The 26,159-nt window shown below is 43.4% G+C and overlaps 1 protein-coding gene and 1 long non-coding RNA gene across 3 annotated transcripts in view; one reads left to right on the top strand and one right to left on the bottom strand.

Annotated features, from left to right (window-relative positions):
- LOC146348815 (uncharacterized) overlaps positions 1-16,678 on the bottom strand; it is a 28,696-nt gene extending 12,018 nt beyond the window's left edge. The window contains exon 1 of the long non-coding RNA XR_014790717.1: positions 16,273-16,678. This is a non-coding gene — a long non-coding RNA (uncharacterized LOC146348815). The remainder of the gene's footprint in view (positions 1-16,272) is intronic.
- Positions 1-26,159, top strand: part of PREX1 (phosphatidylinositol-3,4,5-trisphosphate dependent Rac exchange factor 1) — a 335,075-nt gene that overhangs the window by 279,058 nt on the left and 29,858 nt on the right. For both annotated transcript variants that reach the window (XM_084854076.1, XM_084854075.1), the window contains 7 exons: positions 916-1,103; positions 3,999-4,160; positions 6,039-6,249; positions 7,657-7,933; positions 11,548-11,751; positions 22,622-22,710; positions 24,440-24,522. In XM_084854076.1, coding sequence (XP_084710202.1) covers positions 916-1,103; positions 3,999-4,160; positions 6,039-6,249; positions 7,657-7,933; positions 11,548-11,751; positions 22,622-22,710; positions 24,440-24,522 — 1,214 coding nt within the window. The remainder of the gene's footprint in view (positions 1-915; positions 1,104-3,998; positions 4,161-6,038; positions 6,250-7,656; positions 7,934-11,547; positions 11,752-22,621; positions 22,711-24,439; positions 24,523-26,159) is intronic.

Genomic DNA, 26,159 nt, shown 5'->3' with positions numbered 1-26,159 from the left:
TGAAAGAAGCAAGGGGAAAAGTTATATCCATCTTTGGAAAATATAAGGAAAGTTTCCTTAAAAAATGACTGCATGTTTGAAAAGGATTTGACATAACATATACATAGAAAATATCTAGAGATTAACAGCAGCAGGAAAGGACTGGGATGAGGCACTCTGTCATCAATTGCCTTCCACGCATACAGGGTGACGGATGCGACACTGGAGCGCTCCTCTTCTCATGCGTTCATTGGACACGGAAGAATGAATGCCTGAAGAGGGCTTAACTAGATAGTTACAGTGTTATGGGTTAGTGTGAATGGGGTCTTAGGCTTGTATTATGTCCCTCTAGTAGAATGCAGCTTCTTTTTTGCTACTAATGCTCTCTAATGTCAGGTGGAAAGTCATGGCTGGGAACTTGGTAATGTAGGAAGGGGAGAAACATCTTCCATACATAATTTCCAGATTCTGATAAACTGGTCAGTTTTTGTTATTTTTATTATTTGTTGTTGTTGTTGTTGTAATCCTTTCTTGCACTTTCTGACATAAGCAGCAGCTTTCTGGAACAAACATCTGTTCCTTGGGGCCCAGTTTATTGTGGGTGTGGGATGATGAATTCTTCATATCATAATATCATTCAATTAGGATATCAGTTTGTTTCGCCACTGTACATTAAAATCCCTTGAGAATACTCCCTATGACGTTCATAAATACAGAGAAGACACTGGGTTATTTTAATGAGTGACAGATGGAAGACAGCAAACCTTCCACAGATATTTGATGAAACTCGTTCCCAGTCCCCTCCTTCTATGACTATGGGTTGTTGTGTTGTGTTACTTCAAGGATACTAAGAAATGATGAGATTATGCTCTTTTTGACAGACTCGAGACAGTGCTCGTCTCTGTATTATTAACATGATTAATTTTTGGTTTCCAGGCTTGGCCCTTCAGATGTTTGGCTCTCCTCTAATCATTAGAGAAGACACGCCTCTTATCAGCCTGACAGTAGACAATGTTCACCTAGAACATGGTGTTGTGTATGAATACGTCAGCACGGCTGGGATCAGGTGCTTTGTCCTGGAGAAGATCGTTGAGCCGAAGGGGTCCTTCAACCTCACAGCAAAGGTTTATGCCACTACATGTTATTCTTTAATTTATCAATCCAGGCTTCTGCTTTTCCCTGTCTCTGAAGGCAGAGGATGGATACTATTTAAAACAGGAATACCACAGTTTAATAAAAAGTATATTAAAATACAAGTGTCATTAAAAAGGACCCTCTGCTAAGGGCAGACAACCTAATGCAGTCTTCCCCAACTTGACACCCTCCAGATGTGTTGGACCACAACTCCCATAATCCCATAGCTGGCTGGGGATAATGGGAGTTGTAGCCCAGCACATCTGGAGGGCATCAGGTTGGAGAAGGCTAACCTAATGCTTGCCGGCAAGACTTTGCAGTACTTTCCTCTGGCAGAAGAGTATTCCAAAGCTCTATGGAGTGACCACTGAGAATGGGAAGGAGCCAGGGGAATTTAAGTCCCAGCTATTTCACATGCTTGACTCTCTCATGCCAAAAATAGTGGGATATAAAGGGCATGACTTTGGCTGGATCCTGCTTAGCATATATATCTGCATGCTCTTGCGATTCGAGTTCGCTGTACAGTGAGAGTTATTGGGTGACGATGGTGTCAGCTGATTGTAGAAAATGCATTTGCAATGGGACATATGAGAGAAGTTAGTCTTTATGTTCATTTATAAGACATATTAGTCTTACAATACATTCTGCTTTCAAAGTACCTGAAGTGATGTGCAAGCCAGAATTAAAAGATGAAACATCAAGTAATTTAACAATCAAAAACAGTCCAGTGTCTATTGCAAAATCAAGAACCGTAGCGACAGCCATAAAACATAAGCCTAAAACCACTACACACAGCAGTTTTTGCATGTGCCTTTTAGCAGTACCGTTAAAATGTCAGCAGGTTGAAAATGCTTTTCTTAAAAAAGATGTCAAAATGCACTCAAAGAAGGTAGTAGCTGGATCTCTTTAGGGAGAGCATTTCAAAGCGTGCATGCAACCACTGAGAACACCCCGCACATGTCATCAGTGTGCATGGCCTCTCCTGCTTATTGAAGTGAGCAGGGAGATTCATGTGGGTAAAGATGTTCCCTAAATATATGTACAGCCCATGCTGTGTAGGGCTTTAGATTAACTGTAACTTGAGCAGTTCTTGGGACATTATAGGATAGCAAGCTGCTGTACTGATATAATACGCTCCTGGTGTCCCACCCCATTAGCCAGCAGGCTTCCAAATCCTGTGCCACACAGCAGTTCCAACCAATCTTCAAGGGTTGGATGCAGTTATCTCTGGAGATTATGGGAACTGTGATGGCTAGGGCAAAGTCTGAAAGGAAATATTGACTCTTTCAGAGCAGTATCTCGGAAACGCGTGACTAAGTCATGCTCCTTGTACTTCTTGGAAGGCTGAGAGTTGACACAGCAAACAATGGTAGTTGTGGTGCTTGAAATGCATGCTGATCAGTAGGAATGCAGGAGAATGACTCCATCTGGTATACTTTTAGGTATAACAAATCAGGCTGTTGACTGTTGAGGCAGGGCAGTTCACTATGCCTCAAATTCATGTCCGTTGCAGTCACTTAGCCTAGGAAATTCCTAGGATGTGGAATGGAAACAGTCTGGGCTTGCGTGCAATAGCAACTTTAATTCATTTAGGCTACAACCCTAAACCCACTTGCCAGAGAATAAGCCCTGTTGATCTCAGTGAGACTTACTTCTAATTAAACATGCATAGGATTGACAGGACATCAGATGTTTTACTGCTTCTTCACACAAAGACTATTTGAAGATGAAGTTGCCAGATTATTTTCCTTTTCCCCTCCCTATGCATTTTTCCTCTGGTGTTGTGTCTTTTTAGATTCTAAGCCTGAGAGCAGGGACTGTCTTGTTTTGATTTATCTGTAAGCTGCTCTGCCAGCCTTTCTGGCTGACGAGTGGGGTATAGATCATCATTATAATCTCATCATCATCATCACTGTCATAGGTTGGGCTGCAAGTCTAAGCACCCTTGCTTAGAATCGGGTTCCAGTGAAATCAGTGGACTTCAGCGTCAATGTGTTTAAGCCAATACATGTGTTTAGTAACAGTAACATGTAGTTGCTGCTCTTATGCCAGAATCTAGAGGAAAAAACTATCCAAAGTCAGGAAATATCCTCAGTGCCATATTAAAGAGGCCATTTGGAATGTACTTTGTTAACATTTCTAGGGATGGAATTATGTTGGCCACTGGTACCATTTTGGGTTTTAGTGGAAAGGTGGGAATGAGATTTAATTAGGGGAAGGCAATATTGGCCTTGCTTTTTGATGCATTCAAGACTAAATTGCAAAAAAAGTGGTGTATTTTAAGAGCAGATTTATGATTACTTTGTTACATATAAAACCTAGAGATATAGACCCTCCTAAGGAATGATCACAAGTGATTTGAAACATGGGGAAGGGGCAAATGCTTTTCCATCACCACCCCTCAGTGTGGCCATGATTTTCATGTCACTGTTGCAATCAACATGCAGTAGCCTTGCCATTTAAAACTCCCACTAGGAGCAAGCTATCGGTGATAACAGTCTTCAAATGCAAGCCGTGTTGTCAGGAAAGTGAATCGATTATCTGAATCTAAGAAACTTGGATATTTTGGGAGTAAGTACAAGAATACTACACTACTTTGGGAACTGTGCGGTCTGCTTAAGTGTGCTGCAGCAGTAACCTTGTCCCAAGCAGTTTTTACTAAGAAGCATAAAAACTTTTGCTGGATCAAAATTTCTCTTGAAACACATTGGGAACCATTTCCACCTGTGCAGTGGTCCCCCCCTCTTTTTTTGGTCCCCCCCTCTTTTTTTGGTCTTTGGAACAGTGCAATCATACATGATGCTGTATGGTCGATATTTTGTTGTCTTGGAGGTTTTTGGCAGAATAGTCCAACCAAGCAAAACCATTTATTTCTCCTGCTTTAGATTTTAGAGGCCTTTGCTACAGATGACAGTTACTTTGTGAGGAACTGCAGGAGGCTCATGGCCCTGAGCAGTGCTGTGGTGACCATGCCCCAATATGAATTCCGGCAGATTTGTGACACAAAGCTGGAAAGTATCAGCAGAAGAGTTGCCAGCTATCAAGAGGTAGGATCACTTTATGTAGCACAGTCTTTTTGTAGAACTTGTGGGGCCACTAGACCACAGTGATGTCTTCAGATAGTGTGTGCTCCAAATTAAGGAGGTTGATCTAGATGTTGTTTGTGTATTCAGTTGTGCATATTAAACTTTCAAATGGCTTGTTGATTTTGTTGAGATTGCAAAGTCATGTCAGTATCTGATTATGAAACACCCACATTTGATCCAGTTAAGGGCTTTGTACACATAGAAGCAGGCTTTCTAATTCAACAGCTAGGTCTGGATATACATGCCCCCCCCCCTTTTTTTTTTTTTTTTACAAATCCAAGATCTCATTCCTGTGGATCAGGTGTTTTGGAGAGGGAGGAACTGGTTGGATTCAGGCTGCCATCCAATCCCACTAACAACTGATCAGTGGGATTCCAGGGGCAGTATCCAACGGTGTCATTCTGCAAACTCAAATCGTGCTAGCAGAGCTCTGCTGAATCTTTCCATTGCACAAGCGGTTGTCCATTATGCTTTTGCAACTGGTTGTACAACCTGTTGTGCAATCAGTTGCATAAGCATAATGCACAACTGCTTGCGAAACCATCCTTGCAGAAACATAGTTTGGTTGGATTCTTCTCTTGTACGTAGTTCAAAACCTAGTTTCCGCTAAGGCAGCATCGTTTGTGCTGACGGAATGACACAGTTGGATACTGTCCCAGGTTTTTAAAAGGGGTGGCTGACATCCAGACCTAACTGCTCCATCTTTTGGATCAGAGCCGCAGGTTACATCTGGTACTATTACTTGGAATGTAACCATTTGTCAGCTGTCACAGACTTTAGAATTTCTACATTGTGATATTTTCAGTAAGATTCTCGCAGGATTCTGTCCAATAGCCATGGAATATTCATGATTTAGATGAAATTTGCAGCATTGAAGTTAGCCAGTGCTAATAGGGAAGGCATAATTGGTCCTAACTGTACTGTTTCAATGTTTCTATTACATTGACTTCTAAACCAGGAACAGGGTAGCTGTGGCCCTCCAGATGTTGTTGGATTTCAACACCCATCATCCCTGACCTTTACTCATGCTGCTTGGGGCTGATGGGACTTGGAGTTCCAGCAACAGCTTGAAGGCCACAGGTTTCCCACAATATATGTCAGATGCTAAGGCAAATTCTGTGGGCAGTATCCAATGCTGTCACAGTGCTAGTGCTAATGACATTGTGCTAGCATAAACCAATGTTTATGCAATGTCATTGGGGCGTGCTAGACAAAGGGGAAAAAGCAGTGATTCGCCACTGAATTTTGGCAGTGTGGTTTGCCACCAAATTTTGGTGGCATATTGGCATTTTCCCCCTTTGCCTAGTAAGTACTAATGACATTGCACAAATGTTTGTTTAAGCTAGCACTGTGACAGCACTGAAAACTGCTGTATAACCAGAATTATACAGGTTAGGTAAATTTTCTCATTTTCCTTAACTTTCATGAAATCTATTGGTGATGCCATACTTTAAGCATTTGAACACAGAATTTGGTTTTCCTCATTACGTTTTTTAAAAATTAAATATTTATTTAAAAGATTTTATTTGAAATTGTCATTAGGAATACAGCACTTTCAACAACCACATTTGCAGATCAATATTCTACCTAAGCTGTTTACTACCTTACTCCTTGTCTCTCCTGGATTCTGTGAGCGTTACTTGTACAAGCCAAACATGGGTTTGTGTAGTTCTTTAGAGAGTCCTTTTCCTGTGAATTACTTGGAAAGAGGGCCACGGAGGTTAGCTTTTCTTTTTGTGGATAGAGGTTATGATAGAAAGAAGGAAAAGGGGCCTCAAGGAGGCAATTTGTAGATGCGTGTGTTTGTACAAATGAGATAAACAGTTTTTCTTTCCCTAGTTTGCAGATGAGTTGAAAATGAAGGTGAGCCCGGCCTTCAAAAAAGCTACAATAGAGCCTCACCCCCTGAACTGCATGGATTTCTGCCCCACCAACTGCCACATTAACCTCATGGAAGTATCATACCCCAAAAACACTACCTCCATGGGAAGGTCATTCAGCATTCGCATTGGGCGGAAACCTTCTATCATTGGCCTTGATCCAGAACAAGGTATTCAGTAGCTCTAAGAGCAGTCTCCATTGGAGTGTAGCAATCAGTTGTAGTTCAAGACCACATTCAAGAAGAAGGAGTTTCTACTGAGATACAAGGAGGCCTTTGAGGTTTTCATCTGAATATCTGACTCTGTCATAGGTCATGGGGGGATTGGGAGGGTGGGTGAGGATGAGCATAGCTAACATCCTACACATGACAACCAAATGACCTCGAACAGATTTCGTTTTTCCTGTGTGGAAGGGATGATTTATTGACTGGAAATGAATTACTGAAAGGCAAAAGAGATCTGCCACTGTGCAAATATATTATGGCCGCAAGGCTTAGAAGCTGTAAGCAGGCAGTTGGACAATAATAATCTTCCGTTGGCATAAGTGTGAAGAGCAATCCTCCATTGTTGTTGTTGTTGTTGTTCAGTCGTTAAGTTGTGTCTGACTCTTCGTGACCCATGGACCATAGCACGCCAGGCCTTCCTGTCAATCCTCCATTATGTTGACCCAAGACATTCTCTGATGATACAAGGAACTATTGAGATGCTGGCAACAGGAAAGGGAAGGCCACAGGTCTAATTCTTTGCTGTGGTTGCACCAAAAGTCACAAAATCTGACAGACCTCAGTATACCTATCAGCATGCTGATAATTGCAACTTAGTAAATTTAACAAGTAAATTCTAGTCCTCATGCTTAATTTTAAAGAATTTATCTACCAAAGGCACAGAGCCTGAAGGAGTCTTCAGTGGTTAGGGGGAACGAACTTCTCCATAGTTTCTCTGTTTCTACTTTATTCATTTGCCTGATGCTTCCCCTCTACAATTCCATTATTGCATTAGACACGGGTTACATAGGAAGCTGCTTTATACCAAGTCAGAACATTGGTCTATCTAGTTCAGTATTGTCCATACCAGCTTTCCCCAACCTGGTGCCCAGATGTGTTGGTCTATAACTCCCATCATCCCCAGCCATCATGGCTGTGGATCTTTCCCAGCCCTAGCTGGAGGTGCTAGGGATTAAACCATTTGCATGCAAAGCATGTGATCAGCCATTGAGCTACAGCCCTTCCTCAAATACATTGGTAGATGGACAAATAATCTAAACTGGTCTAAGGCAGCTTCCTCTGTTCCTATGGGATAATGTATAAAACATTGTGTTGATTCAACTGTTTCTACTTTCCTCTGTTGTTGAATGAAGTTGTCCATAGTCTAGAAAACTAGTTAAATAAATTAGGCATACTGTATCAAATAATCATAAAGCTTCTGCTGTCTTGATGGCAATTTCATTATTTTATTTTACAATAAACGTGCTTAGTTTAACAAATAAATGACTGTCCCTACCAGCCACATTTGCAAAACTTAATATCCGTCTTTAAAAATGAGTGCTTTTAGTAATGAGAATCTTTTATGCTTAATAGGAAACTTAAATCCAGTCTCATACACTCAGCATTGCATAGCCACCATGGCTGCACCATCATGGAGGTGTTTGACTCTGGAAAATGGGGACCTCAGCCCACATGGACAATATAGTGGTTGCTATGGCCAAGAGAATGGAGGAGCCACTCAAGAGGAAAGGGGTCTTGCCTTTCTGTTGAAACAAGAGGATCGAGAGATACAGGACTCCTATTTGCAGCTCTTCAACAAACTAGACATAGCAGTTAAGGAAATGAAGCAATATGTCTTTCAGATCAATAAGTGAGTTGGTTAACGTTTTGCTTTTATAAATCTTTGTGTGCAGTCTTGAATGTCGCAGTACTTTTGGGAGAAAGGGGGATGTATAACAGCCTGATGAACAGGAATAAGCAGTCAGAAAATAAGTTTGCTGCCCATCAGGACCATCTGTGCAGCATGCACTATGACTTCCTTCTGCATACAAAAGACAGAGGTGACTGCAGGAAAAATTATCAGTCTCCATGGCTCCCATTGATCGAATGGGCTGTAACTCTCTTTTGGGTGTTTCTCCTTTCTATTCTACATCATTACCATTACCTATTAAGAATGGAACCTTTGGTAGGGAGCTGAATGAAAAAGGATGGTTTGGAAGACAGTGAAATAGAAGCATCTGTAGTCATATGGGGAGAATATAAGTTCGGATGTAATGTTCCCAATGCAATAACTGTGGTGAGGGTATAAGAGCAGCCTGTGGAATCATGTGCCACGTCTCCCTTCCACCTCATTGCCCCAACTGGAGTGCAACAAAATCTGAAGTGCCACAGATTTCCTAACTGTGCTCTACTAAACTAAGATGTATGTTTGACATTCCTTTTTTGGCATCCCAAACTCTATTGAAGGAAGTGTTTCATTTAACTCTGCTCCCCTCGCCAAAAGTGGAATTTCCTCTAGCATCTACAGTGGGAAGCTTTTGCTTTCCAGATATAATTCAATGTGATAAATTTAAGTATACCTCTGCATCAGGCTCAGTCAGCAAGAATCTAGTGAGAGCCATTTGCAGTGGCTACCTGCCACTCCCAGTTATATTATCTCCCACTACAGACTAATCTATCCAAGCCTCCACACCTTTTGGAAGTGTTTATAAGATCTACCTGCTTGGGCTGGTTTTGGGGGCTCAGGGTTAAATCAGGACAGGGAAATGTAATGGAATAATACTTTATTCTATTTTGTCTGATGTTTTCTGTTGTAACTCAGTCTAAATAAATAGCAGGCTACGAAGCCCACTGGCTTCTGAATGTATATGTAGAGTCTTTAATAAACAGTCTTGTTGCCTTTTTGTAATTTTGAGGAATCAAAAAAGTTAGCAAACTAGAGACTTTGCATAAATCAAAAATAAAATTAGAGACTTGCATGAATTTCCTGCCATAAACTCGATTGATTGACTGAAAACATTTCTACCCCACCCTTTCAGCAGGAAATTTACAAGGTGGCTAACATAAAAAGATTTATTTAATTAATTAATTAATTTCTGTACCACCCAATAGCTGAAGCTCTCTGGGTGGTTCACGAAAATTAAAACCAAAAAAATGCAGGATAAAAAAATATAAAATATAAAAGCATTAAAACTACAATATACAACCAGAATAAAACCTAGCAGCAATGCAGAGATTTAAAATACAGATTTAAAACAGCAAATCTAAAAGACTAGGAAGCTAAAATGCTAAAATACTGGGAGAATAAAAAGGCCTTCACTTGGCACCAGAAGCAGTACAATGTAGGTGCCAAGTGAACGACCTCTCTAGGGAGCTCATTCGACAGCCAGGGTGCCACAGCAGAAAAGGCCCTCCTCCTAGTAGCCACTCACCTCACTTCCTTTGGTAGGGGCTGATGGGGAAGGACTACTGAGGATGATCTTAGGGTCCAATCAGGCACATATGGGAGGAGACGATCCTTCAGATAACCTGGCCCCAAGCCGTTAAGGGCTTTTAATGTTAATACCAGCACTTTGAATCGGGCCTGAAAATGGACTGGCAGCCGGTGCAGCTGGAAAAGTACTGGTGTAATGTGAGCTCGTTGGCCAGTCCCTGTTAACAACCTTGCTGCCCTATTTTGGACTAGCTGAAGTTTCCAGACCATTTTCAAAGGCAGCCCAACGTAGTGCCGCATGACGGAGTGAGCTCCTGTCTTCAGTCCCAGCTCCTGCCAACCTAGCAGTTCGAAAGCAAGAAATTGCAAGTAGATAAATAGGCACCACTTCGGTGGGAAAGGTAACAGCATTCCGTGCACCTCGGTGTTCAGTCATGCCGGCCACATGACCACGAAAGCGTCTTTGGACAGCGCTGGCTCTTCGGCTTAGAAATGGAGATGAGCACCACACCCTAGAGTCGGACACGACTGGTTGGGGACACCTTTACCTTTTTAATCCAGATGAGAGGTTATCAGAGTATGGATAACTGTAGGTAGTCTCTGTCCAGATAAGGGTGTAGTTGATATACCAGCCTAAGCTGATAAAAAGTGCTCCATGCCACTGAGTTCACCTGTGCCTCAAGTGAAAGTTCTGGGTCCAAGAGCACCCCCAAACTATGAACCTGATCCTTTAGGGGGAGTGCATCCCCCTCCAGAACAAGTTGAATATGACCTAGCCAGGCTGATGAGCCACCCACTAACAGTACCTCCATCTTGTCTGGATTGAGTTGCAGTTTATTGGCCATCATCCAGTCCATTAACATGCCCAGGCACTGATTCATAACAGCCACTGCCTCACCTGGGTTTGATGAGAAACAGAGGTAGAGCTGGGTGTCATCTGCATGTTGATGGCACCTCAGCCCACACCTTCAGATAATCTCTCCGAGCGATTTCATGTAGTTGTTGAACAGCATAGGGGATAAAATTGAGCCCTGTGGAACCTCATGGTATAATTGCCGTGGCACAGAGCAATGATCCCCCAGCGCCATATTCTGGAATTGGCCATCCAAGTAGGAGTGGAACCACTGCAGTACAGTGCCTCCAACTCCCAACCCAGACAACCTATCCAGAAGGATACCATGGTCAATGGTATCAAAAGCCACAGAAAGGTCCAGGAGAATCAAGAGTTTCACTCCCCCATCTCTTTCCTGGCAGAGGTCATCCCACAGGGCGACGAAGGCCATTCCAAAACCAGGCCTGAAGCCTGACTGAAATGATCTAGATAATCCATTTCATTCAAGAGTGCCTGGAGCTGTCCTGCAACCACCCGCTCAAGCACCTTGCCCAGGAAGGGGATGTTGGCCACTGGCCTATAGTTGTTAATGTCCTCTGGGTCCAGGCTAGGCTTTTTCAGGACCGGTCTGATTACCGCCTCTTTTAAAGAGGCTGGCACCACTCCCTCTCTCAAGGAAGAATATACAACCTCCTGGACCCAGCCAGACATCCCCTCCTTGTTTGATTTAATAAGCCATGAAGGGCAAGGGTCAAGCACACAAGTAGTCGACCAGAACTGGCCAAACACCAAGTTAAAAATATTAACTTGGCCAAGTTAAAAATATTTACAATACAAACCAATAAAAGCAGTAAAACAGCAGCAATTGACAGTAAAGACAGAATCAAAACATCATCCATTAAATACACAGGGGAATAAAATGGTCCACCTGGTGCCTGAAAGCAAAAAGAGTAGGAACTAGCTAAATTGCCATAGGAACAGCATTACACAACTGTGGTGCCAGCACCAAGCAGGTCCTATACTCAGTCAACATTTCTGAAGGTGGGAGCATCTGCTGTAGGGCCTCCGATGAAGAAGTTAGAGAATGAGCAGGTTCAAATGGGATTTCCCAAAATTCTAGTCTACATGTGACCCCATGTATCTGTAGCACATGTTGTGCTTCTGGCTCCTGGAGCCCTTGGTTTATTTTTCTCACCATGATAATGTTCTACGTCTCCAGGCTTTTGTCCACCATTACTGAACCTACAGCAACTGAATTATGTGAGCCTCCCTCCACGGAGGAGATATCCTCCACATCCTTGGTCACAGAGGACAACGATATTGACAAAGCGGAGCATGGCATGAAGAAAGTTTGTTTCAAGGTATCTGAGGAGGACCAGGAAGACTCAGGACATGATACGATGAGTTACAGAGATTCCTACAGGTGAGTTCAGTGGGGCATAGCGCTTGGATATTAAGACAGAAGAAGCCAACGTATATGTATGTCCAAGTAAATAACCAATTTAACAATAGAATACTGTTAAAACCTGTATCGTCGGAGTGCGTACATTCTTCTGGCTGAGTATTTCTTCTGATTGGAAACCTGGGTAGTTGTGTACCTAGCAAAATGAGACCACCCAAAAGTAAGGGAGTGGTTTCTACATAATTGCAGAACACCCTAGGTATGCAGAACTATATAATTTTGTTATAAATTAAAATGTTTTTTTTAAATCACAAAAACCGCCTGGCAGGAACCTATGAACTTACAAGATGAGAGGGAGGGAGGGAGGGAGAGGTTGTATAAATAATTGACCTGCCAGAACTCCTTAAAATAAGGACTAAATCCAGTGCTACGGAAGGACTTGCACAGCAGGACTTCCCCTTTCCCTTGGTCCTGCAATCCCCTGCATGCCCCCTAAATCTGCTCCAGGGCATCTCCCAACCCTCCAGAACAGATGTGGGGGGGGGGCCTAGGAGGGGGGATTTAGCCTTCCAACGATGTCAATACTCCAGCGATGCTCTGACTTGGATTCCTGCACTGAGCAGGGGGATGGACTCGATGGTCTTGTAGGCCCCTTCCAACCCTACTATTCTGTGATTCTATGATTCTACTCTGGTGGAAAGACATTGTTGGATACCATCCTAAATACCCTGGAGAGGGTAGGATTAGGGGATGTGGGCCATGAGATTAAAAAACCTTCTCCCCTGCACTATGTAGGGATGTTTTGGGAAGAAATAAAAAAAGGCACTCTTTTCCCATTCATACTCTCCATAACTGCTCTCCTAAGCCACCACTGTATCGCCATAAAGTGTGTGTTGGGGCTGGCAAATCTGTAGTGCTAAATGGCACAGCAGAAGAAAACCTCAAGGAGGGGGGATGAAAAAGTTGTCCTTTATTCTTTCCTCACTCTGGAAACGTCCCTTCCCCCACCCCACCTGAGAGGCCTTCACAGCAGTCCTCTTAGTGGGTGGGATAAACTGGAACATTGTGTTACAAGTCCTGCTTGTTAACGCATCAACAAATATAGTCGAATACTCCAGTATTCTTGCCAAGAAAACCCCATGGAACGTATCACAAGGCTAAGAGAGATGACGCCAGAAGATAAGCCCCTCAGGTTGGAAGGTGTCCAATATACTACTGGGGAAGAGCAGAGGGAATTTCCAAGTAGCGCCAGAAAGAGTGAAGCGGCTGGGCCAAAGCCAAAAGGACACTCAGCTGTGGATGTGACTGGTGGTGAAAAGAAAGTCCGATGCTGTTTAACAATATTTAGAACAATATTGTTTAGGAACCTGGAATGTCAGATCAATGAATCAAGGTAAGCTGGAGGTGGTCAAACATGAGATGGCAAGATTGAACATCGACATCTTGGGAATCAGCGAACTAAAATGGACAGGCATGGGTGAATTTAATTCAGGTGACCATTATATCTACTACTGTGGGCAAGAATCCCTTAGAAGAAATGGAGTAGCACTCATAGTCAACAAAAGGGTGTGAAAAGTAGTACTGGGGTACAATCTCAAAAACGATAGAATGATCTCAGTATGAATCCAAGGCAAACCATTCAACATCACAGTAATTCAGGTCTGTGCTCCAACCACTGAGGCCGAAGAAGCTGAGGTTGATGGGTTCTATGAAGACCTACAACACCTTCTAGAACTAACACCAAAAAAATATGTCCTTTTCGTCATAGGGGATTGGAAAGCTAAAGTAGGAAGTCAAGAAATAACAGGCAAGTATGGCCTTGGCGTACAAAATGAAGCAGGACAAAGGCTAATAGAGTTTTGTCAAGAGAACACGCTGATCATAGCAAACACTCTTTTCCAACAGCACAAGAGGTGACTCTTCACATGGACATCACCAGATGGTCAATATCGAAATCAGATTGATTATGTCCTTTGCAGCCAAAGATGGAGAAGCTCTATACAGTCAGTCAAAACAAGACCTGGAGCTGACTGTGGCTCAGATCATGAGCTGCATCTTGCAAAATTTCAGCTTAAATTGAAGAACGTAGGGAAAACCACTAAACCATTCAGGTATGACCTCAATCATATCCCTTAGGAATATACAGTGGAGGTGAGGAATAGATTTCAGGGATTAGACCTGATAGACAGAGTCCCTGAGGAACTATGGATGGAGGTCCGTAACATTGTTCAGGAGTCAGCAACAAAATCCATCCCAAAGAAAAAGAAATGCAAGAAAGCAATGTGGCTGTCTGAGGAGGCTTTACAAGTAGCTGAAGAAAGAAGGGAGGCGAAAAGCAAGGGAGAAAGGGGAAGATATATCCAACTGAATGCAGAGTTCCAGAGAATAGCAAGGAGAGACAAGAAGGCCTTCTTCAATGAACAATGCAAAGAAATTGAGGAAAACAACAGAATGGGAAAGACTAGAGATCTTTTCAAGAAAATCGGAGATCTCAAGGGAACATTTTGTGCAAAGATGGGCATGATAAAGGACAAAGAAGGCAGGGACCTAACAGAAGCAGATGAGATTAAGAAGAGGTGGCAAGAATACACAGAAGAACTATACAGGAAAGATCTGAATGTCCCTGATAGCCATGATAGTGTGGTCACTGAACTTGAGCCGGACATCCTCGAGAGTGAAGTCAAGTGGGCCTTAAGAAGCATTACTAACAACAAAGCTAGCGGAGATGACAGTCTTCCAGCTGAGCTATTTAAAATCCTAGAAGATGATGCTGTTAAAGTGCTGCACTCAATATGCCAACAAATTTGGAACACAGGGAGTCCTCTGGACTGCAGGGAGGTCAAATCAGTCCATCCTAAAGGAACTCAACCCTGAGTGCTCATTGGAAGGATAGATACTGAAGCTGAAGCTCCAGTATTTTGGCCACCTAATGCGAAGAGAAAACTCCCCGGAAAAGACCCTGATGCAGGGAAAGATTGAAGGCAAAAGGAGAAGGGGATGGCAGAGGATGAGATGGCTAGATAGCATCACCGATGCAATGAATATGAACTTGAGCACACTCCGGGAGAGAGCGGAGGACAGGAAGGCCTGGCGTGGTATGGTCCATGGGGTCATGAAGAGTCAGACGTGACTTAACGACTGAACAACAACAAAGCTGGAGCAGTGCCCTAGTTTCTTCAGGGACTGTCCATAAACCTCCTCCTCCTCATATTCTTATTCTTATTATTAAACTTTTAAACTCCTCTCCCCACTCAAATTGTAGCTTCCCAGATATGAACACACATGATATCCTCAACACACATTTTGTAATGCCTTTAACTTCACTTACCACCTGTAAAGAATGCCTATTTAGTCAATGAACCTTTTTCTGCTCTCAGTTAAGTGAAATGTTGTTGTACAAGATACTTTGGGTCCAATCTAGCAAAAGTTAATCATGTCTGACTTAGGCAAAGGTAACGTTTGCTAGATCATGTCCTTTTATCCTTTATGTATAAATACATCTACAAATCCTCCATCCTCCATCTTAAGGATGCACCTGGAGAATAGAGCAGTGATTCTATATCCTGTCCTGCAAGATTGCCATACATTATGACTGCCACATGGGAGGCCACTTGAAAGATAAATGAAAGATTAAAGACAAATTAAAATTAAATGCCTTGTGTAATGATGCAGCGGAATTGAATTGACCATGAATACTGTTCTCAGAAACCCAGAGAATGTACGAACAAAACAGCCTCTATCCACTACCTAGCAATGCCTTCTCACAGTTTAGTACAGCTGCACTAAAGTGCAGAAGGAGTTGTTTGAAGATGGCACTCTTGCCCTGGAAAGGTTTCATTAATTTTTCTGTTATTTTCAGCATGATTTGGGGGACTCTGTTAAAGGGCATCATGGTCAAATAGTAGTCTGCTAACACAGTTCTAAGAACAATTGGAATAGAGACTCATAGTTATAGTAGCAACTTGTGTATACTACTGGATACAGCATTCCTTACTCATGACGTGTGTATGTACATGCACATCGACATGTACAAAATCATATGAGAGATAATTCTGTGTGTGGTGCATGTAAGTGTGTGAGAAAGTGGTGTGTGTTGCATACAGGGTCACTTTCTCCCTCTGCTATGTCCCGTCTACCCACCATGAGTGTTAGGAACATAGGAAGCTGCCTTATATGAATCATATCATGGTCCATGTAGCCCAGTATTGTCAACACTGACTGGCAGCAGCTCTCTGGGCTGTCAAGAAGGATTCTTTCCTAGTGCTACCTGGAGATGCCAGGATTGCATTTGGGACCTTCTGTATGCAAAGCAGGTGCTCTACCACTGAGCTACGGCCCCTCCCCTAAGCCAAGCCAAGTGTTCATGGGCCCCAGCTAGTACATTATGATATTAATCACCTTGTATAGGTGCCACCAAGATTTAAACACAAAGTAATCCTTAATTTATGTTAGGGATGGCAGAGAATTCTGCCACGGACTCCAATGAGGCCAGATTCTAAAGAATCTGGCCCCCCGGAGTCTGTGGTGGAACGGAACACTTACCTCCGCCTCCCCGCGGAATCCTCTTCGGCTGGATCCTCTGGCTGTGGATTTCCAGTGATATGGCCGCCATGCCGTATTGCTGGCTGAAGGGACTGACTGTGGCTGCAAATGGTGTCCAGGATGCCATTTGCGGCCATAAAGGCCTTAGTTTAAGGTAAATGCAGCCGTAAATGCTCCCTCCGTTGCTTTTTCCCATGGCTTTCTAGTCCCATTCTATTCTAACAGACTGAAATCCAAATGGTTACCAATTCCTTCCTACCTTGAAAAGTGCTGGATGCTTAAAATCAGCTGGTGAATGAATCGTCCCCCTTATATACTGAAAACCTGAGCCTGTTCCCAACTGTACAGTAACAGATGACAGTGGGACGTTTGTGGTATTGGCTCAGGCCCTAATCATTGCTTGTACAGTGTATCCAGTCTAGGGTTCACAACAACTTATCACAGTTCACATGTCTGTCACAGGATTAACTTTCAGAAGGGCCTCAGTGATCAGGCAGGTCAGGTGAGGTCAGAAGGAAGAATTTCTCCCTTTATCCAATGAAGCACAGCAGCTGGAAAGAGGAATCTTTTGTGGGTTTTTCAGGAGCACAAGCCTGTTGGTTTGAGACTGGCTCCACAGCTGTTGTTTGCAGAACTGATCATTTGTTGTCTTATGTGTACAAACACACCATCCGCAGAAAGCACAGATTAATTGGACTTTATAGTAATGATTATGCTGATGGCAGGATCTTTGCATGACTCAAGTCAGCAGACACCAGTCTGAGGCACTTGGAAGTAGACAGAATTAACCACAGCCCCTCTGTTTGGAAAATGTCACAACCAGGAATTGCAGCAATGCTTCTTTGGACTTAGTGGTTTTCACGACTTACATGAAACCATTTCTGGGTCACACTGTGTATGGTAAGGTGAGGATAGAGCAGAATAGGAAGTACTGTTTTAGAAGGAGCTACCAGCCAGTAAGAGATTTCTTAGAGACAAAAGAGTCGTTACTTGAAATCTGTGTCAAGCAGCTACGTCTTTTTGTCATTTTTACTCTAGAGTAGGCTCATGGTACCCGATCCAAGCTGGGACCCTACTGTGTGTGTGTTGGGGGAGGGTGTTAAGATCTGGATTGGGAGCCCTGTTTTACTCTACTCTAAAGTAAAAATGAAGTAAAACAAAATTTAGCTGCTAGACACAGATCTAAAGTAATATCTGCTTTGGCCTTCAGCTACCTAATTCAGAAGTCTACAAAGGGGGGATTACAGCCTAGGACACTCTTCTTCTACAAAGGGTGAAGAAGACTGACAGATGAAGGTGTCAGTCTTCATCCTTTGGAGAAAAAGGGTGTCCTAGGTAGGGATGTTGCAGAAATCTAGGAAGGGGGTGGAGTCTGGCGGACATCCTCCCGGTCGGCCCCCTGGACACCAGTCTGTGGACCCCCGCACTTGCCTGTTTTGGCATGCACTGAGTCAGGCAAGCACAAGGATCCTGTCAAGGGCTCCTTGGAGGCCTCTCTCAGTCTAATCCAGTAGCCAAGTGCAGACACAGACAAAGGAATTCCTTTCAAAGCTTTATTCTTCTTTTACAACTTAACAACTATACCGTTTGCAACTAGATCTGAGCAGCACAGTACCTATACCCTAAGTTGGAACAGTTGGTCCCCGTTTGAAAGGGAATTACTGGCAGACCCCTGAACTTAAAGACTAGGGAGAGTCCCTCCCCTTTTCCCTTGGATCCTCTGGGCGCAGCCGTTGTTTGCGCGCCAACCTGGCACTACGCCTCCTTTCTGCGCCCTCCATCTGGCGCCGCTCTCTGTGTCTGCGTCGCGCATCCACCAAGTCTGCTATCTGTGCTCGGTCACTCCCTGGACTGCTAACTAAACTAGGAATGCTGGTGGGAGGAATCTCCGTCAGCTGTTGGTCCTGGGAAAGAGGAGCGCGCTCCTCTCCCAGGAGCAACTGCTGTTCCTCAGAATCAGAACTACTCTGGGATTCTATGGTCTCAGTGTCCACCCTGACAGATCCCACCTTACCTGCGAGCCACCATTTTGTGAAAAACTGCAGGTAAGCTTTTTATGTAAATTGATATTTTGCAAAAAATAGTGGCCGTAAATAGGCCATTTACACAAAATTGCAGGTATAAATAGACCATTTGTGCCTGCAATTTTCTGTAAATGGCTTATTTATGGCTGCCATTTTGCACAAAATGGCAATTTACGTAAAATGCTTAATCACAGATTTTTTGCAAAATGGCGGCTCACGGGTAAACAGAACGCCACGATCTCTCGCCAGGTGCCTGCTGGGCCATCCAGTGGTTTGCCCTGTGCACCCGCCAGGGTCCGGCAAGTGGCAGGAGTCCGGTGCACAGGGTGGGCGGGCGAAGTTGGTCCACCCCTAGTCCCAGGCCTCAGTTTGGCCCCTGCCCACTTGTTCTAACCAGGAGATACAGGAAAGTTGCCAACCGCTCAGTTTTTCCGGGACCTCACCTAGCTTCTCTGCTGCTTCAGAAAGTACAAGATGAGTATAGGCCCAAATAAAGAATCCCTTCATCCAACCCGTCAGTGACTCTCCCCACCCCTGCAACACATCTGTATCATGAGGTGATTAATGTGGAGTAGGAGTGGGAAATGACTCCATGGTAGCAAAAGAAAGCAGTAGATAGAATCTCAGTGTATTTCAATCCAAATGCCCAATTTAAAGTTAAAATACTCTATATTTAGTGCTTTGTGGATCACAGCAAATAAGGAACTAAGGCTCCTGTACCCCAGCACAGAAACTCCAGTTGGCTTCTCTATAAGCAGTGATATTTTTAAGCCAACATTTTTATCAAACTGTAGTAGGTGTATACTGTTCAAATATCTTCTGACTGCTCTCATCACTATGGAAATGTGACGAGCAAACCCTCTTTGTGGCTTCCATAGAAAGTCAGGGCTAGATAGCTTTATCTAGTGTGACTGTTCCCCCCACTTACACCATGTAACTGTGAACCATGGTGGATCAGTGGAGTTCTCAGGCAGCTTGGAAGCACTTATAATAGCAGTAGTTGTATGAAGGTTTTCTTTCCATTCAAGTCTATGAACAATATTCCCAAAAGACTTAAACGTAGCATGGCAAAAAAAAACCCAACAGCAAATGTGGACATTCCCCTACCCATGCCACACTGCTTTTCCCAGCTATTTATTCAAGTGTCTGAAAATCTTGTTTTTTATCCTGGAGTGACTTGTTCCTCCTCCTAGCATATATGTCACCAAGAGAAACATCACGCAGTTCAAGCTGTGCCTCTTTAAAAAAAACACACACACAAAGCTGAGAAGAGATGAAACAAAGGCCTTTCTTCCTAGCTAGCAGAAGAGATAGTGCATTTTAAAGAACCGTATGGCAGAAAGGAAGGAGATGGAGCAAAGATTTATGAAACAGACTTCTTCTGGGATGCATGCTACCCATAATTCATTCTAATATCTAAAAGCAGTGTGTGTAAGCTATTGTCCTCATCAGGAGCAGAGGACTCTGTCTTCAAAATAGGACAATTTAGCCCAGTATTGTTGATACTGACTGGTGGTGGCTCTCCAGGGTTTTAGGCAGGAGTTTTTTCCAGCCCTACCTGCAGATACGGGGATTGAACGTAGGGTGTTCTGCATGCAAAGCAGGTGCTCTAACATTGAGCTACGGTCCTGCACTGTCCTTACGTTTGTTGAGAGCACAGTTGTCTAGGTGGACTGAGTATTACTCCTGTATTGTTGGCAAAGGAAATGGTGCTTTACGTGAGCCAGAAGAACTCAACATGACAACTGAACACAGAAAGCTACTGAGCAGTAGCCAAGAGCTGTCAGATGTCTGTGGTAGTTTTTTTTAGAAAATCCCCAGCATGTTTTGCAATCTGCACATTAAACAAAATAGGCCATGGCAATTCAATTAGAAATGCTCTTTCCTTTCTAAATTTAAATCACTGATGTCATGAGCTCAAGATTGCTAGTCACAGGAATTAACAGTGTTTATTTCCTCTAAGGGCTGAGCACTGAACAAGAAGAAAAGCACATTTTTCATGGTTTAAATCCCTCGTTTGGGTACCATAGGAAAGCTTTTGGTGGGTGGTAGGCTAGTCTCTTTCTGGCAGTGTGTCTTTGTATTAAAACCCACTTAATATGCTGTGAACATGTTTCAGTGTAATAGAAATTATTATATTCATCATTTCATATGACTTCTAATCCTGCATCATGTTTTGTTTAATGGGTCCTATAATTGAGCCTAATCTATTCTGGATGACATAGTGAGATCAAAGGCAGATTCCCACTGGGACTGTCACTTATTTCAGAATTTAGACGTAAATGAAAGATGAGAAAGATTATTCTGTCTGCTCTCTTTTAGAGTCAGACAGACAATTAAGCATACATAAAATATGTAATAGCCATTCAAAAAGGAATCAAATATGTTTTGATAGTTTCTAGTCAGAAAATGGATATCATGGAGCTTACAAGATTGGGCAAAGTACAGCTAAGAGGAGACTTTTTTGGCCTTAGCCATGCTTTGTTGCAGGAGATCTAGTTCATAATCAGTTTGCCTTTCATAGCAGTTTATGTCTGTTTCCAGCAATCCTAAACATGATATATTCCTTTCAGAAATGCAGAGAAATAGATACCTTTGAGATAGATGTGTGTGCGCGTGCGCGCGCACACACACACACGCCTTCCCTAATGTGGTGCCCTCCAGATGTTTTGGATTACAACTCCCACCATCCCTGACCATTGGCCATGCTGGCTGGGGCTGATGGGAGCTGTAGTCCAATACACCTGGAGGGCACCACGGTGGAGAAGCCTCATACACGAAGACATATTGCAGGCAGAAATCATGTTGAGAGAGAATCCTTTTTCCCTCTCTATGTTTCTTTTTGTCATTTTAATCGAAACTGACGGCTCCAGGAAACACGATACTTTTACTGTGTTGTTGTTGTTGTTGTTATGCCTTCTGTAGATGTGGCATCTCACAGAGTTACATAGGCAAAAGTAGATGAGTCCCTGCTCCCAGAAGAGCTTTCAAGTATTTAAAAGAGTCCCTAGGAAGTCCTCAGTGGTTGTCCTGTGGATGGGGTTTGGGGCTCAAACCCCAGATACATGAGTTCAAATATCACCTTAGTCATGGACTTGCTGTGTGAGCCTTGGACAAGCAACTATCTCTCAGGCCTCTGTTGTCCATTTGTAAAATGAGAGCAATAGAGACCTACCTTCCAGGTTGTTCTGAGCATGTTTTAAAAATAAAGATTGTAATGCTTATTACACATTTAAAAGGTGGTACATAAATTATTAAGTATAGTATTGAATTCTTCATAGAAAGTTCAGAGAAGGTGCTTCCAGCTCCACCTAATTAGTTAAAAAGTACTTCCAGTCCCAACTGCGGCTTTTGCAAGATTCACTAGACATAAACCATCCCACATTCATGCCTTAAATGTCCATGGAGGGCAGTTCCTCAGCTTTCCTGGCAAACTTGTGACCTGCATTTCTTAAATGTATAGGGTTCATCAGTGATTGTCTAGTGTTAATTCAGAATAAAGCTCCAGGCTGCATCTGAGTTATGCTAGAGTTAAAGAGGCAAGGTGACTTGTAGGAAAGGGAGGAACTAAAGCTGCAATCCAATGTACAAACTACCTGGGAGTAAGGCCCATTGAACACAGTGGGACTTAGTTCTGAGCAAACACATAAAGGATTGCACTGCACATCTGTACTTCTAGCAGAAATCATCGGTCAGAGTAGCCCTTCATATGCAGCAGCATCTGAGTCTATTTGGTCACAGGAATTGGTTCTCATAGGACATAAATCAGCTCAAGGCTAGCAATCAAAGCAATGCACAATATAAGTACAGAGAACAGTTTCCCTTCATACGGCATCTTAATATATATGTGGAAACATAGCTGTTTTAAGTTAAATCTGCACCTTGGACACAAGCAACTTAGTTTCAGGGGTAGTGATGAAGTACCCATGGTCAAATAGCATGGAGAATCATGATGGGTTTAATTCTGAAATGCTAATCCTCTTCTTCTCCCTGGATCAGCTTTAATCACCCTCATGAACTGTGGTAGCAAAGAATAAGGCCCCAGTTCTGCAATTCATCTTCATCAGTGGAAGGTGAAATACGCTAGGATGAAGTTCAGTAGGCTGGTGTGTCACTAAAGGATAGTATCCTCTATTGCATTGAACCATTGCCCATTGTAAACGGGATCAAACACTTGGAGTATGGCCAGGATAGAAATGGAAAAATCTCATGAATGTTTTTTCAAAGGAGTTAACAGTTCTGTGTGAGGAGAATTTCTTAGTGTTTACACCTTCTTCTTCTTCTTCTTCTTCTTCTTCTTCTTCTTCTTCTTCTTCTTCTTCTAGTGAATGCAACAGTAACAGGGACTCAGTACTTTCCTACACCAGTGTGCGGAGTAACAGCTCTTACTTGGGCAGTGATGAAATGGGATCAGGTGAGTGAATGCCATGTTTGCCTGTGGGGACATTAATAGAAAAGTGTTCAACCACCGGTAAACCATAAACCAATGGTCTGCAGATGGCTGCGTATTATTCCGCTTCTGTTTTGTTACTGTAAGGGTATGGAATCTCTTTCCACCTGAGGCCAGGTTCTATTTTGGAGAAGCAGGTGGGGGCCACATTCCAGTGGTGGGCAGGGCTGAAGGCAAAAGGGGGTGGGACCAAAGGCAAAAAGGGTGGGACTAAAACCACCAAAAATACTACCATATTTTAGCTTAAAAGTCTCATTGCCAGTAACTAAGCCACAGGAGAGGCATTTCAACCTTTTAGAATGAGGAAAAATTGCACACAAACCAGGAAACCACCAAACAATTGGCATTTGGGGGAAAGGGGGCATAACCATTTGGGAAACCCCAGAGGGCCAGATTGGGACACCAGACTGGCTGGATTTGGCCTATGGGACTGAGATTCAACATCGCTGCCTTAGTGCTTCCTCTGCACTTGCATGTGGACCTGTGCGGCTATAACCCCAAATTAAGTGCTATGTCCAGGTGGAAAGGAAATCTCCCAAAGCCAGTTGAATCATCCTGTCCATGTAGGATATTGTTATTGCTGTTGTTGTTGTTATGATTTATTGTTCTTTTGTAGTTTTATTTTTTGTGGTTTTATATTTCCTGTGCTACCTTGGAAGGGTTTTCCCAAACAGGCCGCTTATTACTCTTTTAAACAAAGAAACAAATCAGATAATAGCTCCTTCAGTTCATCTCTTCCTCTCTCCTCAGAAGAATACAGTGAGAGAGGTTGACTACAGCCTAAACTAGGAGCAGTGGAGGCTGTTCGTCCTGATTTCGGTGGGGCTGTGATTCCATTCTGGGTTTCAGTCAGAACCAGCCAGAACTGTAGGGGAGCTATCAAAGGGGATGAACCCATTTGGGGGATAGGGTTCAGCACCTTGGATAACTCCTTTAGGGTTCTGGCAGGTTCTGACTGAAACATCACATTCGATAGCTCCCCTAGAGTTTTGGCTGGGTCTGACTGAAACCCAGAATGGAATCACAGCCCCACTGAAATTGACATCACCAGCCTCTACTGACTAGATGTTACCTACAGAAAAATGTAACATTATCCTGCTAGTCCTTTTTAAATAGGAAAAGCCACTTCAGGAGGGATGATCAAGATTGAGAAGTGGCATGTAATGTTGGAAGCTGAAGATTCTGGTTATATTGTTGGTAGTGTTTATTTCATTTATAAAAATAAAATAAAAATAGATTAAAAAAAAGATTGAGAAGTGGCAGAAGTGGAGGAGATGATGCAAAATCCTTTGCACCTTCATGCCATTTCCCCACTTTAAATCTCTACCCCCACCCCCAACATACACAAATACACACACACGCACACACACATGCTTCAATGAAACAGAACATTTCTTCTCAAGATTCTCTTTTCAGTAAGGTCTCTTCTTGGCTTACCTAGTGGAAATGCTTTCTTAGGAAGAGATTATGCCCAACAACCTCTGTGGGAGTTCACGAGCGCATGGTGTGAATATGATTAGTGGCTAGAGATGTGAAGGAAGCAAAAGGAGGAGCAAAGTGTTCAGCATGGAGGAATACACCCAGAGGAAGATGTGTCAGCAAATCTAAAGATAGTCATTTGCTTCTGAAGTCCTTCCCACTGAAGTAAATGTACATGAGAACAAGCCCAAAGCTTTACTTCTTTCATCAATAGGTGATGAACTTCCCAGTGACATGAGGATACCTTCAGACAAGCAAGACAAACTACATGGCTGCCTCGAGCATCTTTTTAACCAGGTAACACAAGAACCTTACATAAAGAACAGGACAGTCCATGACTTTGCACTACACCGGGCTTCTCAACCTAGCGTCCTCTGGATGTTTTGGAGTACAGCTCCAATCATTCCTCATCATTAGCTGTGCTGGCTGGGGCTGCTGGAGGGCACCAAATTGGGGAAGGCTACCTTGCTGTCTTAGAGGCCATCCTCTTCCCTGTGCTTAGCAAAACAACCTGGAGTGCTGAGCAGCAACTGGAGGGTTTGTTCAGGACAGAGTCTGATGGGGTCTTGCTCAGTCAGAAGAGGGCCCAGCTTTTGGGTTCCAGCAATGGTCAGGAGGACAGCCTCTGGAATCTCACAGGCAGGGTATGAAGGTGATGGCTGCCTCCTGTTGTTTGTCCCCAGCGCTTGGTATTCAGGGGTATAGTCCCTCTGAGCACGGAAGCTTCATTGTAGTTAATAGCCCATTGCAAAACTATGCTACATGAATAGGTTTGATCCTATTTTAAAGCCAGTTATGTTAGTGGGTCTTGGGTCTCTGCATTCCAACAGTTTTCCAGTGAGTCCTCATCCCTGTCCTAGTGCTTCCGTCCTCCTCTTGAGCAGGGCTGAGGGCGGGGAGTCTTCACCTTACCAAAGAGACGCTGTGTCTTTGGTTCTGGACTTTGGCAGGGGCCTTTCATCTCCTCTGGTTCTAAGGTCATTGGGGTGATGATGGAAAGTCTGGACCTGGTGTGGGAGCCCATCAGGAGATAATGGGTGCCATTATCTGGATGGGGCATTGTGTGGAGAAGGAGGCTCATGCTGACCCTCCCAGGCAGTTGACATTTGTGGCCCCAGTCTGCTGGAACCTACAGTAGGGTTCCTCTCTTTCTCTGAGGAGAATGTCACCTCACTTTCAAGGTCTAGAAACAGAATAGTCCTAATATCTCTTAGTGTTTTTTTTTTTTGTGAAACCTTTGTACTGCGTTTATTTTGTCTTTATTACATTTATATCTCACCTTTCTTCCATCATGGAACTCAAGGTGGCTACATGTGGTTCCCAGGTGGTCTCTCCTCCAATCACTGACCAGACCCACACTTGCTTAGCTTCAGCAAGGTGGCTGCCTTCAGACTATGCCCTGGGAAATTACTGTAGTAATGTATTTCTGTAATATTTATGAATATTGTATTAATTAAATTGAATTATTAATGATAATTGAATTGTTCCTTCTCCCTCTTAGATATTAATTGGTTATTGTAGTATTTTGATTGGATAATTTTGTTTCCTTAGTTTTTTATATTATTGGGTAGCATCCAATGCCACTATTGCATGGGTGGCCCAGGGACAGTGGTGGCAGCACATGCGTGGCCCCTACCACTGGCGGCCACAATGTAGCGCTTTCCAGGGGAAGTGCCATAATGAGTGGGAAAGCTCATTTTTGGAAGGGGCAGGTTGCGCCCTTCTGGAAATGAGCGTTTCCGCTTGTTGCAGCACTTCTCCCTGGAAGCGCTACATCACGGCCGCCAGCAGTAGGGGCCGCACATGTGCCCCTGCACTGTCCCTGGGCTGCCCATGCAAGGGCAGCATTGGATACTACCCATTGTGCTTGTTTTGATATTTTATAGTTAGCTGCTTGGTGGTTCCTTTTGGAAGGAAAAGTGGACTCCAAAGCA

This window comes from Heloderma suspectum, chromosome 4, assembly GCF_057233095.1.
Source record: "Heloderma suspectum isolate Gila_16-S chromosome 4, 16-S_ref, whole genome shotgun sequence".
In the NCBI taxonomy this organism is placed as follows: domain Eukaryota; kingdom Metazoa; phylum Chordata; class Lepidosauria; order Squamata; family Helodermatidae; genus Heloderma; species Heloderma suspectum.
This window is presented reverse-complemented; position numbering and strand designations above follow the sequence as displayed.